This window comes from Chroicocephalus ridibundus, chromosome 5 (genome assembly GCF_963924245.1).
Source record: "Chroicocephalus ridibundus chromosome 5, bChrRid1.1, whole genome shotgun sequence".
Lineage (NCBI taxonomy): Eukaryota > Metazoa > Chordata > Aves > Charadriiformes > Laridae > Chroicocephalus > Chroicocephalus ridibundus.
This window is the reverse complement of record NC_086288.1, coordinates 38,843,482-38,855,824: the sequence shown is the minus strand read 5'-3', so window position 1 is coordinate 38,855,824 and position 12,343 is coordinate 38,843,482. Positions and strand designations below refer to the sequence as shown.

The 12,343-nt window shown below is 35.3% G+C and overlaps 1 protein-coding gene across 2 annotated transcripts in view; it reads left to right on the top strand.

Moving 5' to 3' along the window:
* The window catches only part of FSTL5 (follistatin like 5), a 317,506-nt gene that overhangs the window by 233,487 nt on the left and 71,676 nt on the right, over positions 1–12,343 (top strand). For both annotated transcript variants that reach the window (XM_063336243.1, XM_063336242.1), the window contains exon 8: positions 6,096–6,216. In XM_063336243.1, the coding sequence (XP_063192313.1) occupies positions 6,096–6,216 (121 nt within the window). The remainder of the gene's footprint in view (positions 1–6,095; positions 6,217–12,343) is intronic.

Sequence of the window (12,343 nt, the reverse complement as noted above, 5' to 3'; positions counted from 1 at the left end):
TGCTTGCTAATTCCATTTATTAAGGACCCAGTAAGCTATTTTTTTTCTGTCTGAGGATAACATAACTAATAGTTCATATCTCCATTTCTCACATTCTCATTCCTGTGCTCTTTTCTTATTGTCCTTGGGCTCTTTCTTTTTTTCCTCCTTCCTTCTTCCTCCCTTTCTCTTTTTCCGTTACCTTAAAGTGTGGACTTTTGGAGTTAAGAGTAATGTTTTGAAGTTCTTCAAAAGTTGAAAATTTTAGGGCCATAAGAAGATTGCATCAATTGTTTCTTCTGACCTACATGAAACAGGCCCCATAAAATCAGTACTGTGAAAGCATCTAAGTGTAAGCAGTGGTGCATAAAAATGGCTTTTTACTGTGTACCAATGTTGAGGTGCTGGTGCTTGCTTATGGAGGGCACGTTTCAAAAGAAGATTCTTAACCAGTTCATAGATCTCTTAAATACAGTTTTATGAAATGTTTGGAACTCAATATAAAATACTGAAGCTGAAATGCTGGTCAGAAAGTTATCATCTAGGCCTGAAAAATTACAAAAAAAAAAAAGTAATTAAAAGCCCCAAAACAACAAAAACAAACAAAAAAATGCACATTTGAAAAAAAAAAAAAAACAAAAAAACAAAAAAAAAAAAAAACAAAAACCCCCAAAAAACCCAGAAAGAAAATATCTCTTATTTTTTGAGTTCAAGATGAGTCCTTTGGATCACTCAGAATGTGGAAGACCCAGGTAGCAAGCCCTAGTTTGAATTATGTACATTGATGATTTAGCTATGGTTTATGATTTAACCTGTATGTTATTTGAGACTTTAAGCACTAAATCAAAAGTTATTTCGTGAGGGAGTTAGGCCTTGTTTTCTAGAACAGTCGTGTTTTCTGATTAAAAAAAAAAATATTAAAAAATCTCCTGTCAATTTTGTGCATAATGCCTTCAGACCAGCGCATTTTCCATTCCCCATCTAGATTGCATACCCTGTTCAATTTTCTGAACTTCTTAAATTCCCTGAACTGAATTTTCAGTTATATGTTGCAAGTGAGATTTGGGTGGGGAACGGTGTGGATGCACAGAGTGCATCTCATTTTGGGGGAGATGGTTTTTTGGGGGAAGGTTGTGATCTCTAGATGAGAGGGTACTCGAGATTTGGAGCATAGAAGGTTTTTATACAAAGCAAAAAAAAAAAAGTTATTTAAGAGAGCAATATATTGATAATAAATTTAACTATGGTATGAAAAAAAAACAACCCATAAACCAAACCAAAAAAATCCTAGTCTTTATGATGATAAACAAATCCAAGCAGTCTGCTTCATTATACATTCTCTTGTGGGAAGAAAGCTGGCAACAGTCTTTCTAGAGCTGTTAATGGAGAAGTGCAGGCAAATGATCATAGACTTCTCTTCTATGCAAAGCATTAGCATATGAAAGCAAGTTATAAAACCGAAGGAAATAATTATTGATTTAAAAACAAAAATCGCCTTTAGGTTTCTGTTGTATTAACACTAAGGCAACTAAGCAAAGATTCACTGTCAAATGAATGTTTTCTTTCCCTGTTCCTTTACTCGTTATTTGTGACACGTGTCATGGTTCTTAAATGTCAAGTCCTTCAACAGAACAGAGTTGCAGTGGAATCATCGTTAAAATAATTGTTCAATTCTATCTTTCTTATGTGTGACAAAAATAATTAGAGTTTCTCAATTTAATTGTAGAAGTACCATGCCATTACTATTTGAACAGTAGACTATTTAACAAAAATTGAGCTTCTAGCAATAGTTTTGGTGTCATCAAGTATTTTTTCAAAAGGATAAAAAACCCCTTTTCTATATGTATTGGTGTTGATGTTTGAAGGCCCTGGTTCAATGATGCTTGTGTGTGTCTGGATGCAGTTTTTTTCAGTGACTTAGCTTGTGAGTTATTCTATAAAACACTAAATGTATGTCAACATTCAGTGTCAAAGAACTATGTCTGTACTTCACTATCCCTTTCCAAACACTGCTTACAACATTCAGCTTTCTGTGTATTGAATTGTTTACTTTAATTAACAAAACAAACATTGAACTCAGTATAACAATAAACTAGGGAGATTTGTTTTGTAGTTGTAAAAAACCCAAATCACCAAATAACAACACAAAAAACACCACCAAAAATAACCAAACAACCACATAAAATAACACCATCCATAAAACCCAAACTCTGAGTCATGAAATTACAATGTCATGTGGGAATCCTATTGAAATACTGATATGTCTGAGTATAATACCCACAAGGATGTTTTGCCCATGGTTTCTATAAAGAAGAAGGGAGAAGCCATAACGGAGACATACGTTTACTTAGAGGCTGAGAGAGTTGGGGTTGTTCAGTCTGGAGAAGAGAAGGCTCCAGGGGGACCTTATAGCAGTCTTCCAGCACCTAAAGGGGCTTACAGGAAAGATGGGGAGGGACTCTTTATCAGGGAGTGTAATGACAGGATGAGGGGTAATGGTTTTAAACTGAAATATGGTAGACTTAAATTAGATATTAGGAAGAAATTCTTTCCTGTGAGTGTGGTGAGACACTGGAACATGTTGCCCAGAGAAGTTGTGGATGCCTCATCCCTGGACCAGGTTGGATGAGTTTGAGCAGCCTGGTCTAGTGGGAGGTGTCCCTGCCCATGGCAGAGGGTTGGAACTAGATGATCTTTAAGGTCCCTTCTAACCCAAACCATTCTATGATTCTATGAAAATAGCTATAGTACCTAATGATATCATCACGCTACAGTGAATCGGTCAAAGGCCTGGAACAGGTAAGTGCGCTTCAAAGCAATATCTAATAATTTAGCATAAAGAATGTTAAACTAGTCTCCAGACTGCATTGTAGCAGCTAAATGTTAATACACTCCATCCTATGTACTATTTTGTTCACAAATTCCTTTGGCAGAGATTAAGTAAAAAGTTTTAGACAGCAATAATATTAGCTATTTGCTAGATATGTAAGGACCTCTAGTGTGGCTCTTTTGAAGAGCTGTTCTTCATTCTTTCGCTAATAACTTGAAGAGCAACACTTTGAAAACATGTGTGTAGCTAGTAAGGGGAAAAAAGTTCATTGAACGTACCGCTTCATACGCTTTAGAAAGAGATAAAAATAAAAAATATCCAACTCGGAAGATTGCTGGAGTTATTCAGGTGGCCTTTTTAGAAAGGAAATCCAGTTACATTGGTTCACATAATCGAAGTTAAAAAATAAGCCTTAAAGGAGTTCATTTGGGGGTTTTGTAGTGGTAATTTAGGTAATGGCATATTGAAGGATTGGTAGAACTATTGTCTGTGTAGCTGAAGTGCTAGTACAGAAAGCTTTAGTTATCTTAAGGCAACTTATTAACAGTCTTACCAGGTGGATTAATTTTTAGGTGGGTTATTTTCTTCTTTCAATGAGCAACTAGCAGAATTATCTAAAGCAGAGTTGTGCAATGTGACATTTAGTTGCCCAAACACCTTTGGGTGAAGAAATACAGTGATATATATATTTTCTGAATAAAATTTGAGTATATTTAGGGAAAGAGGACTGAAAAATTGAAGGGAAATTCATCTATATTTCAATTTTTATGTTTAAATTTCAATCTACAAGAAGATTGAAGATGTTATAGTGAAAGGCAGTTTGAGTGAAATATGAGCATAAAATCACTGAGATTATGTTCCCTGGGAAAGAAGAAAAACCAGAAAGTGGAGACTGAAAAAAAATAAATCCCAATAAATTGGGAAAGTGGTACTTGAGATCATGGAAGAATGTAATCGTTATGATGGACCAGAGATTAATCTAGCCCAGTATTTTGTCATTGATAAAGTTCAAAGGATAGAATGTAAGAATAAGGCAGCACATAGTAATATTTTTTATCAAAATTCTTTTCCTATGCAGCTTACAGATTTCCCAAGTGAGATATTATAGGCAAGTTTTCTGTTTTTAAAAGCTTTTGGTAGTCTGTTCTGTGAATTCAAGGAATTTACAGGGGAGGTCACAAAGTTTGTGAAGAAACAAATAAGGAAGAACTGGTTGGGGACTTAAAGGTCAGGGCAACCTTGGCCGCAGAGACCACGAGATGGTGGAGTCGAGGAGCCTAAGAGGAGGCAGCAAGGCAAAAAGCAGGAGCACAACCCTGGACTTCAGGAGAGCAAACTTGAGCCTGTTCAAGGATGTGCTTGGAAGAATCCCATAGGAGACCATGCTGAATAGAAGAGGGGTTTAAGAGATCACCTCCTCTATGCTTATGAATGGTGCCTCACAGTGAAGAGGAAATGAAAGGCAGCCAGAGGCCTGTATTAATGAACAAGGAGCTCCAGACAACTCAAATAAAAATGAAGAAATGTAGAAGCAAGGACAGGTGACCCAGGAAGAACATGGAGACATGATTTGAATGTGCAGATTAGGAAAGACAAAGCCTCCCCTGAATCTGCTAAGGGACGCGAAGGGCTTCAGGGCTATATCAGCAGCAAAAGGAAGACTCGGAAAAATATGGTCCTGCTGCTGAGTGGGGCATGGAATCTAGTGACAAAAGAAGTACAAGAGGGTGATGTACTGAAAGCTTCAGTTGCCATGGTCTTTACCAGTAACACTTGCCTTCAGGAATCCCAGATCCCTGTAATCAGTTTACAAAAGCAGTACTTCTGTAATGAATCACTGAATCTAAGGAGACCAGTAGATATCGTAGCTTGGTGATTATCCCTGTTGTAATGAATCTGACACCTATTGGATACCTTGGGCTCTACGTGTGAGTGTGTGTGTGTGAATATTTGTGTTGCATAAAATTATAATGTGTATGTGTATATATTTTATAGCACTGTATCCCCTGGTTAATCACAAGGAGAGGATATTTTAAGCTATTTAAAGATATTAAAGGCTATTTTAGAGTCTGTTTATGTTAGGCAGCATAAAATAGCTATAAGCTGACCATGAATAAGTTAAGGGTAAAAATAAAAAGAAAACTGTATTGTATACATGAGAATATTGAGAAGCTTTGAGACAGCTTTTTAATACACAAGAAAGGTAGCTGAGTTTATAATAGACTATATTAACATTAAGCATACGATTATAGAGCATGGGTTCCCTTCAGGATCAGGGGCTGATCTACATACCATAGTATATACTTTTTCCTAGTATGAAACTGACTGTGTTTTGCGTGTTTTTCCTCAAAGTTTAAAGGCTTTAATTTGAGTATTAAATATCTTACAGAAGAAACTTATCTACTAGGCTGAAAGAAATTTTTCATAGTTTTACATTTATATTTTATATACTTTGCTCAAATAATTGAATTGCTCCTTTGTGTAAATACACTGCATATATAACAATAAAAAGATTGCTAGGTGAGACTGAAAAGAAACTAACTGTCAGGAAGCGTCCTTGAAAAAGTAAATCGTGAAATACAATGTAGAAAAAACAACTCTTAGCAGGATTTGTACAAGCACGTTAAAAGCTATGAGACGTAGACTGGAAGAAGCTAGATTAGACTGCGACTGTTATTTTAGGGTGGTCCCTTGCAGACATGAAAAACAAAAAAGGAAAAATAAAGGAAAAATAAAACACTGACTGTTGAACGTTCCATACTTTTTTACAATAATTGTCATAGTTTACAACTGGTTGTGAATTTTAAATGATATTTTATTAATTAAAATTGAACTGAGAATTGAACTGGGGATCAAAATGATATTTTTTTGTCCTGTGTATCTGCACATTTCAAAGGATGACCACACTTCCACAGGATGTGATTTACCTTGTTAAATTGTGCAGAGATTTAGTTTTTCTGTCTGATCAGATCCAATCCTAAATAGCTGTTCTTCTGCAAATAACTATCATAGCTGAATAAACAAACATATTACTTCTGCAGAGTTTAACTAGTTGTTAAAATAAAAGTTGTATTTTCTCTTACAGGCACAATATGTGTGGCAAGATCAAACAATTCCGCCATTCACAAATAAAATATTTGGTTCTCAGATTACTGTCAGTTACTCTGGTTTAATATTTTTCATGTTTTATATTTGTATCACAGCTTTGTTGTCAAGATGATGACCATAATTAATGTAGAGATGCAGGCATAATTATGATAACCTTGGTTTTATTCTTTCCCGGTAGGATTTTGGAGATGATGGGTCCTTGTACATTACTAAGGTTACCACAACTCATATGGGAAATTACACCTGCTACGCTGATGGCTATGATAAGCTCTATCAAACTCATATTCTCCAAGTGAACGGTAAGGAAGAATGTTCTAATTATCAAGTCATTAGAGACTTGGATTTGGTTAAGCAGAACTGTTGTTGCTGGTTTCCTTTTTTATATTGTGTTACAGCTTAACAGAAAAAGAGGTACAATTATCTTTCCTTATTGGTCTCCTGTAAATAACCTTGAAATACAATAAAATATAAACATTTTCATTTATTACTTCTATATGAATAATAGTTATTAAAAGAAGTAAAGATAGTCCAGAGGACTTGCTCTGCACTGTGAATTATCCACCTGTGAGAATTTTTAGTATGTTATCTGCAGAATCGTAAGTGGTTTGATATATACATATAGATATATACAGATAAAGTAGGTTTTAGTATTAATTTAGTAATAAGTAAAATAAGTGCATAGGTCTCTTGTGTTAAGAATGTTGCATTCTAATATTAGATTAAAAAAAATGCACTACCCTAAAAGTTTTGTAATTCATGTAGGCTTCTAAATTCACATTTATTATTTTGAAATCTAACCATGATTTTAGTAGATTAACTTGAGGCAGCTGGATTTGAAATCTTGATCTTTACATTTTCCTACATCTCTTCAAGTTTTAAGGACCACTTTCCTGAACTCTGTGCATAAGCAAAACTTAAACGCAATTGTTACTGGTGCCCTGAATACAGGCCTTTCCTTTTGAGTGACCTTGTGCTTTCCTGTGGTTTCAGTGTTCATATTTATCTTTGACTCTTAAATCTACCTTTCGGCAGTAAACTACCAGTATTTGTCATTCCCTGTTGATACTTAATCCTATCCAGAATCGTGTTTGAACTCAATCTTTTCCTGCAAATTTACTTTGCATTAACAGGCTCCAACTTTCTCCTGAAGCGTACTCTAGACCTAGTTTCTTGGCCACTGCTGCTGCAATCATTCTTTGTTTTGTTAATTGTTAGTTGCATAAACCCTAAATTATAATTGACTTTTCGTGACGTCTCTTATCCAAAAATGCTGAAATATTTTCTGATATTCATACCTTTCATTGATATTCACACCAAGTGCAGCTTCCAAGATTATTTTGTCCTTTAATATGATTCATTCCTCTTTTAATAGCCTTTTTTATTTTCACTTTCTGTTGTTAATAGCCTTAACTCTTTAAATGACTTTGTTTGCAGTTTTCTTAACATTTTGTCTCTGCCCCTGTGTTTCTCCAGGAAACTGGCTTAGAATATTTCTTGTCTATCTCTCTTAAAATTTTTTTTCCAATTTCTTCCCCTCCCAACTGCCAACATTTTGTAATTGGAGTGTCCTCCCTGAGCTAATGCATGGCATCAACATCTTTTCCTCCTTCAAATTCTTCTTCAGGGATTGTTTTCTGTCATTTAAAAAGTCAGATAGCAAATACTAGCTAAACTAATGAGAAGACTGAAGTTCAGTTTACTCATATTTTAATTCCTGCAGATATAGCAGAACTGTTAGTGAGTTGAGCACATTAGAAGGTCCTTGACCAACTTTCTCCTCCTCTGTTCTATGCGTTCTGGTTTAACTGAATTTGTTAACAAGTTTATATTCTTGTCAACATGTTCCTACCTATCCCAATGTGTTAATAATCCTGAAGAGGTGCATTGCAACAGTTAAAATACTAGGATTCTTCATGTTTGGCTCAGTTCAGCACACAATGAGGCAAAACACTGAAGTTGAAGAAGGTTTTCTGAAAGACTAGAAAATCAGGAAACAATTTGGGAGAGGTGAAGGAAGGCAACCGTAGATTTTTCTGGTGACAAAGTGTCTGTCAGGAAATTGTATTTTTCCCCTGGAAAGCACTGTAAACCTTTATGGTGCTAAAGGCAATCACTACTGTTGCTCCTCTGTATCATTCATATAAATTTAAAGTTGTCCAAACAGATTGACTTGTCCATGTTTGCTCTGCTCAGATAGCTGCTGTTCCACAAGTCATTATTGGAGTGGTACCTTCCAACACTATTTTCGGATGTTGATTTTTTGGTGAGCAAGGAAAAAGAGAAAGGAGTTCCTTTGAGCGATAGGACCATTTGCCATGCATATTGTGGATAGATGGAGTTAAAACCTTTGAGATGAAAGGTCAAATGAACAGCTCTTCCGCAGTTTAGATCTGTACTTCTAAGCAGCAATCTTTCTAAGCACAGGCATGTGCTTAGATGGTCGGTACTTGTGATAATGACTAATTCATATAATTATACTTGTATTAACAGGAGAGTCAGACAAAAGGTTAATGAGATAATGAGGCTTCGTTGATCACACAGATCTAACGTGAAGGTTCAATGAAAACAATGTAATTAGATTTTACATTCTTTCTTGATTTCGATTTGTGTAAATCAGATATTCTTAGAAAAAATATTTATATATTTTACATCAAGTAGTTTGCAAATATTATATATATATAATTTTGATTTATTTTTCTTTTAAGATTAAACTCTTTAGGAATTTTTTTTCAAGTTTGATTTGACTGGTACAGTAGTAAAGAACAATGAGCTTCCTTTGGAGTCTTAACAATACAGGTAGTGTGCACTGTAAAAGACGTGTTTATGTTGAGAAAATCCAGTCTAATCTTATACAAATAATACATTAAATATTTTAAACAATGTTATAATAAGTTGGTATTTAACTATAACAAAAAAAAAAAGCAAAGTTGTAATGGGGCAGGAGTAACTGTTTCATTATTAGCATTTACATAATACTTAAAACTTTCTAAGTGTATGATTTTGCGATGATACAAACCTGAGGCTATGTGCATCTGAGCCTGAGTCTCAGGACTCTGGCTCTGAATATGAGTCAGTTTGATTTTTATTTTTTTCTCCATATATCTGTGATATTGCAGTTCATTCCATCAGGTATTTTTCTTTTACTGTTGCCATCAAGTGTCATAAACCCCACGAATTCGAAAGTCTGTTCTCAGATAATGATAGGTGTATATGATGGTCTTAGTATCACTGAGGGTAAAGAGGGGCTATGTAATTCAGTCTCCTATAAAATATTTATAATATCAACTCCATAATGTCTTTGTTAAAATCCGTCTTTAGTTAATTTGTATTTTAGAAGGATTTGTATCATTTCCCTTATGCTTGTTTATTAGCCTCTGTTTTTTTCCACAGCAGATATTCAAAAGTTTATAAGGGCATGCTGGTAGAGTTCTTCTAAACAAAGTAGTAAATGGTGGGCTGAGCAAAAAATCTGTAACAAACTCAGATATTCTTGTAATATGGGCTGTTGTATTTGGTAGGGGGCCACCTGTGTCTAAAATGCCCTTCGATGGTATTAACATATTCAATTAGCCACTTTATATGTTAATGTTCAGCTATTTAAGACAACAGAAGCGTATACATCAGTTCAGTGAAAAAATAGAATTTGAATAATAAACCAAGATTTATTCTTTATGTTACTGCTTATGTTAATTGGAGTGGTAAAGGAGCATTATTAAAAATGATTACTCTTCCTTCTTATTACTGTTCTTAGGATTACATGAATGTGATGTCTACATCTGACACAAAAAAAGCCTTGAAAATTGCTATTGAAAAACCTGAAATACCTAGAAAGTCTGCCTTTTCTCATTAACTCAATATTTATCAAGTTACGGATCTATGCTTTCCATAACCTAAGATGTTATTATTATTGATCCCATTGGCAGTTACAGGCACGATACCTCGATGAGGTTTAAATATTATTTTTTTTGTAAGTCAGTTTTTCTATTTTACAAGCATATACCTGTCACAGCCTAGATTTTTCAAAGTGTAAATTTGAGGATTTTCACTTTTGGAAAGCTGCTTCTAGACAAACAAACAAATTTTCATTAGCCATATTATAAACAAAAAGGAAGACTGCCTTCAAATTTAAACCTGTTCTAAAAATGGTGTGAGTTCATGGTGTATGTTACAAATCAACTTATGATATATGTAGCACCAATGCGGCATTTTTCTTTCTGTATTAACAATGGTATCCTACTCCCTGAGCTTTCACGTTGATTTACAAGGCAAGTTCTTTTCAGAGGGGTGACAAGAATTTTTCCCACCTTAATTCCAAGACAAAAGGCCTATTAAAAAACCCCAAAGTTTTTGTACCTTAAGGTAAAGAGAGTCCAGACCCTCAACCAGATATAAATCCATGCTTTATAGTGTCTGAAAATCTTTTACCACCTTTGTTTTTCCAAACAAAATATCTCAGTTTAATCAAAAAGAGTTATCACACACAGCAATAGAAGAACCTAGTTCACTATATGTGTTACGTGTTTCTTTCTTAAACACGTACATTCTCCCTGGATTCCAGACAGCTTGAACAAACTATTTTTCTCTCTTCCCCCCCAACTCCATTAGACCTGACTGAAATAATCTTCAGGGTTTTTTATAGCAATTGTAAGATGTATTGAATAGTTTCATATTCACCTTAGTTGGAACCAACAGCCTCACGCGGCTTTTTGAACTGAATGATAAGGGATGTAGGATTCACCCAGTTACGTACGATTCTGCTAAATACAACTATGCGATGTTTCTCTCCCTTCCCTTTTAACCTGGGGGTTAAACCCTTATAGAGTAGGCTTCTTTAGGTTAAGATATTAGAACATACCTCTTTGAAAGCCAGCGTGAACAATCACATATTTGTGTACTTAAAATTTGCTTTCTGGTAATACTTATGGTCAGTTACATTGACATGAACCCAAAGAGTTTACATCAAACTTGTCATATCAAATTAACTTTTTACACTGAGCTCACACTGCACTAATATTTTAATTGCTTGCATGCCTCAGTTACACAGTTCTTGGTGGTGTGTTATAGGTAGGCTGCAGGGTAACATGAAGTAAAAAATTGTAGTGCAAAACAAGGATTTAAAAACTTTTCTAGTTGTATAAGTAGCTGATTAGACACAGATTTGCTGAGGAAAGTGGGAAATGGCAGCAAATGGAGGAAAGATAGGGCAAGAAATAAACTCTAGTGTCACGCAAGTATTTTTGTGTCTGGGAAAATACAGCTAAAAGGAACAGGGGATAGCAGAAGAAAACTCAGACCTGCTTTCACTTGAGCAGGTCCTCACCTTCACGTCTCCTAACCCTTGAGCAGTTAATTTAGTAACAATAGCATCTTGTGATGCAGGGTTTGATTTTTTGTTTGTTTTGGAAATATTTTATTTCAGTTACAATATTTTCTAAAACTTTGCAAAGAATAAAATTGCCCCAAAAATATCATCTGCCTTTTGCCCAAGCAAAACTGATACATTCCTTTTTCTATTCAATGAAAATTCTCCAAATCTGGACTGTTAAAAAAAATTCTCTTCACACGCACTCAGTCAAAGTCTGTCAAATTTTTGTACACAATGAGAATATTTCACTGGCACAAAAAAGGCAGAAAATATCCTGTCATTGGTAGTCAGAATGCAATGAGTTGAAATGCCTTGCTGTTGATCCTAAAAGTTGTTTGTGTTGTTGAGATGCTTGGGAGCGTTAAATGATGGAAATCCTGTCTATAAGGAGATGGAGCTCCTTGCTTTTCTTGAGGCAAAGTGGAGAAACAAACTATTTGGCTTTGATGCAGTGGGAAATCTGCGATATTAGGTAGGCTGCCTAAAGGACCTAGTGTCAAGAAATGCTGAACAGGGCAGGCATGAAAATTGGACCCTAGGAACAGAGGCGGAGTAGGACTGAGAGTGGAGGTGCCAGAAGATGCTCAGGCCATCCGAGCGTGCAGTTGAGTGAGGAAGGCAAGGTCTCAGTATGGAACACACAGATCCTATGGGAGAGGTGACAGAACAGGGAGGAAGTGGAGGGAGAACAGGAATGGGAATGTCAGGCTTGACATGAAAAGTAAAGTCCCTTCCAGAAATGCAATAGAAACCTTATATCCCTGATTTTTCTACGCTTTTGCTCTCAGCTGGTAGTCTAAGCAACTAGCAGACATATTTTTCACATTTTTAATCTTCTTCCATGTTTTTGTTATATTTTTGCAGTTTGCATATTGTAGTTATGTGTCGTTTTCCATGTATATTATGTGAAATGACACCCATCTCTAACTGGGTTTAAAATATCCCTGAAACATACTGATTTTTGCATCCTATCGGAGATACAGTACGTCTGTGTATTTCTTGCAATGTAGAAATCTGAGGCATTTTATGCTCTAATAGGACAGCATGCTGGGACATTTCTT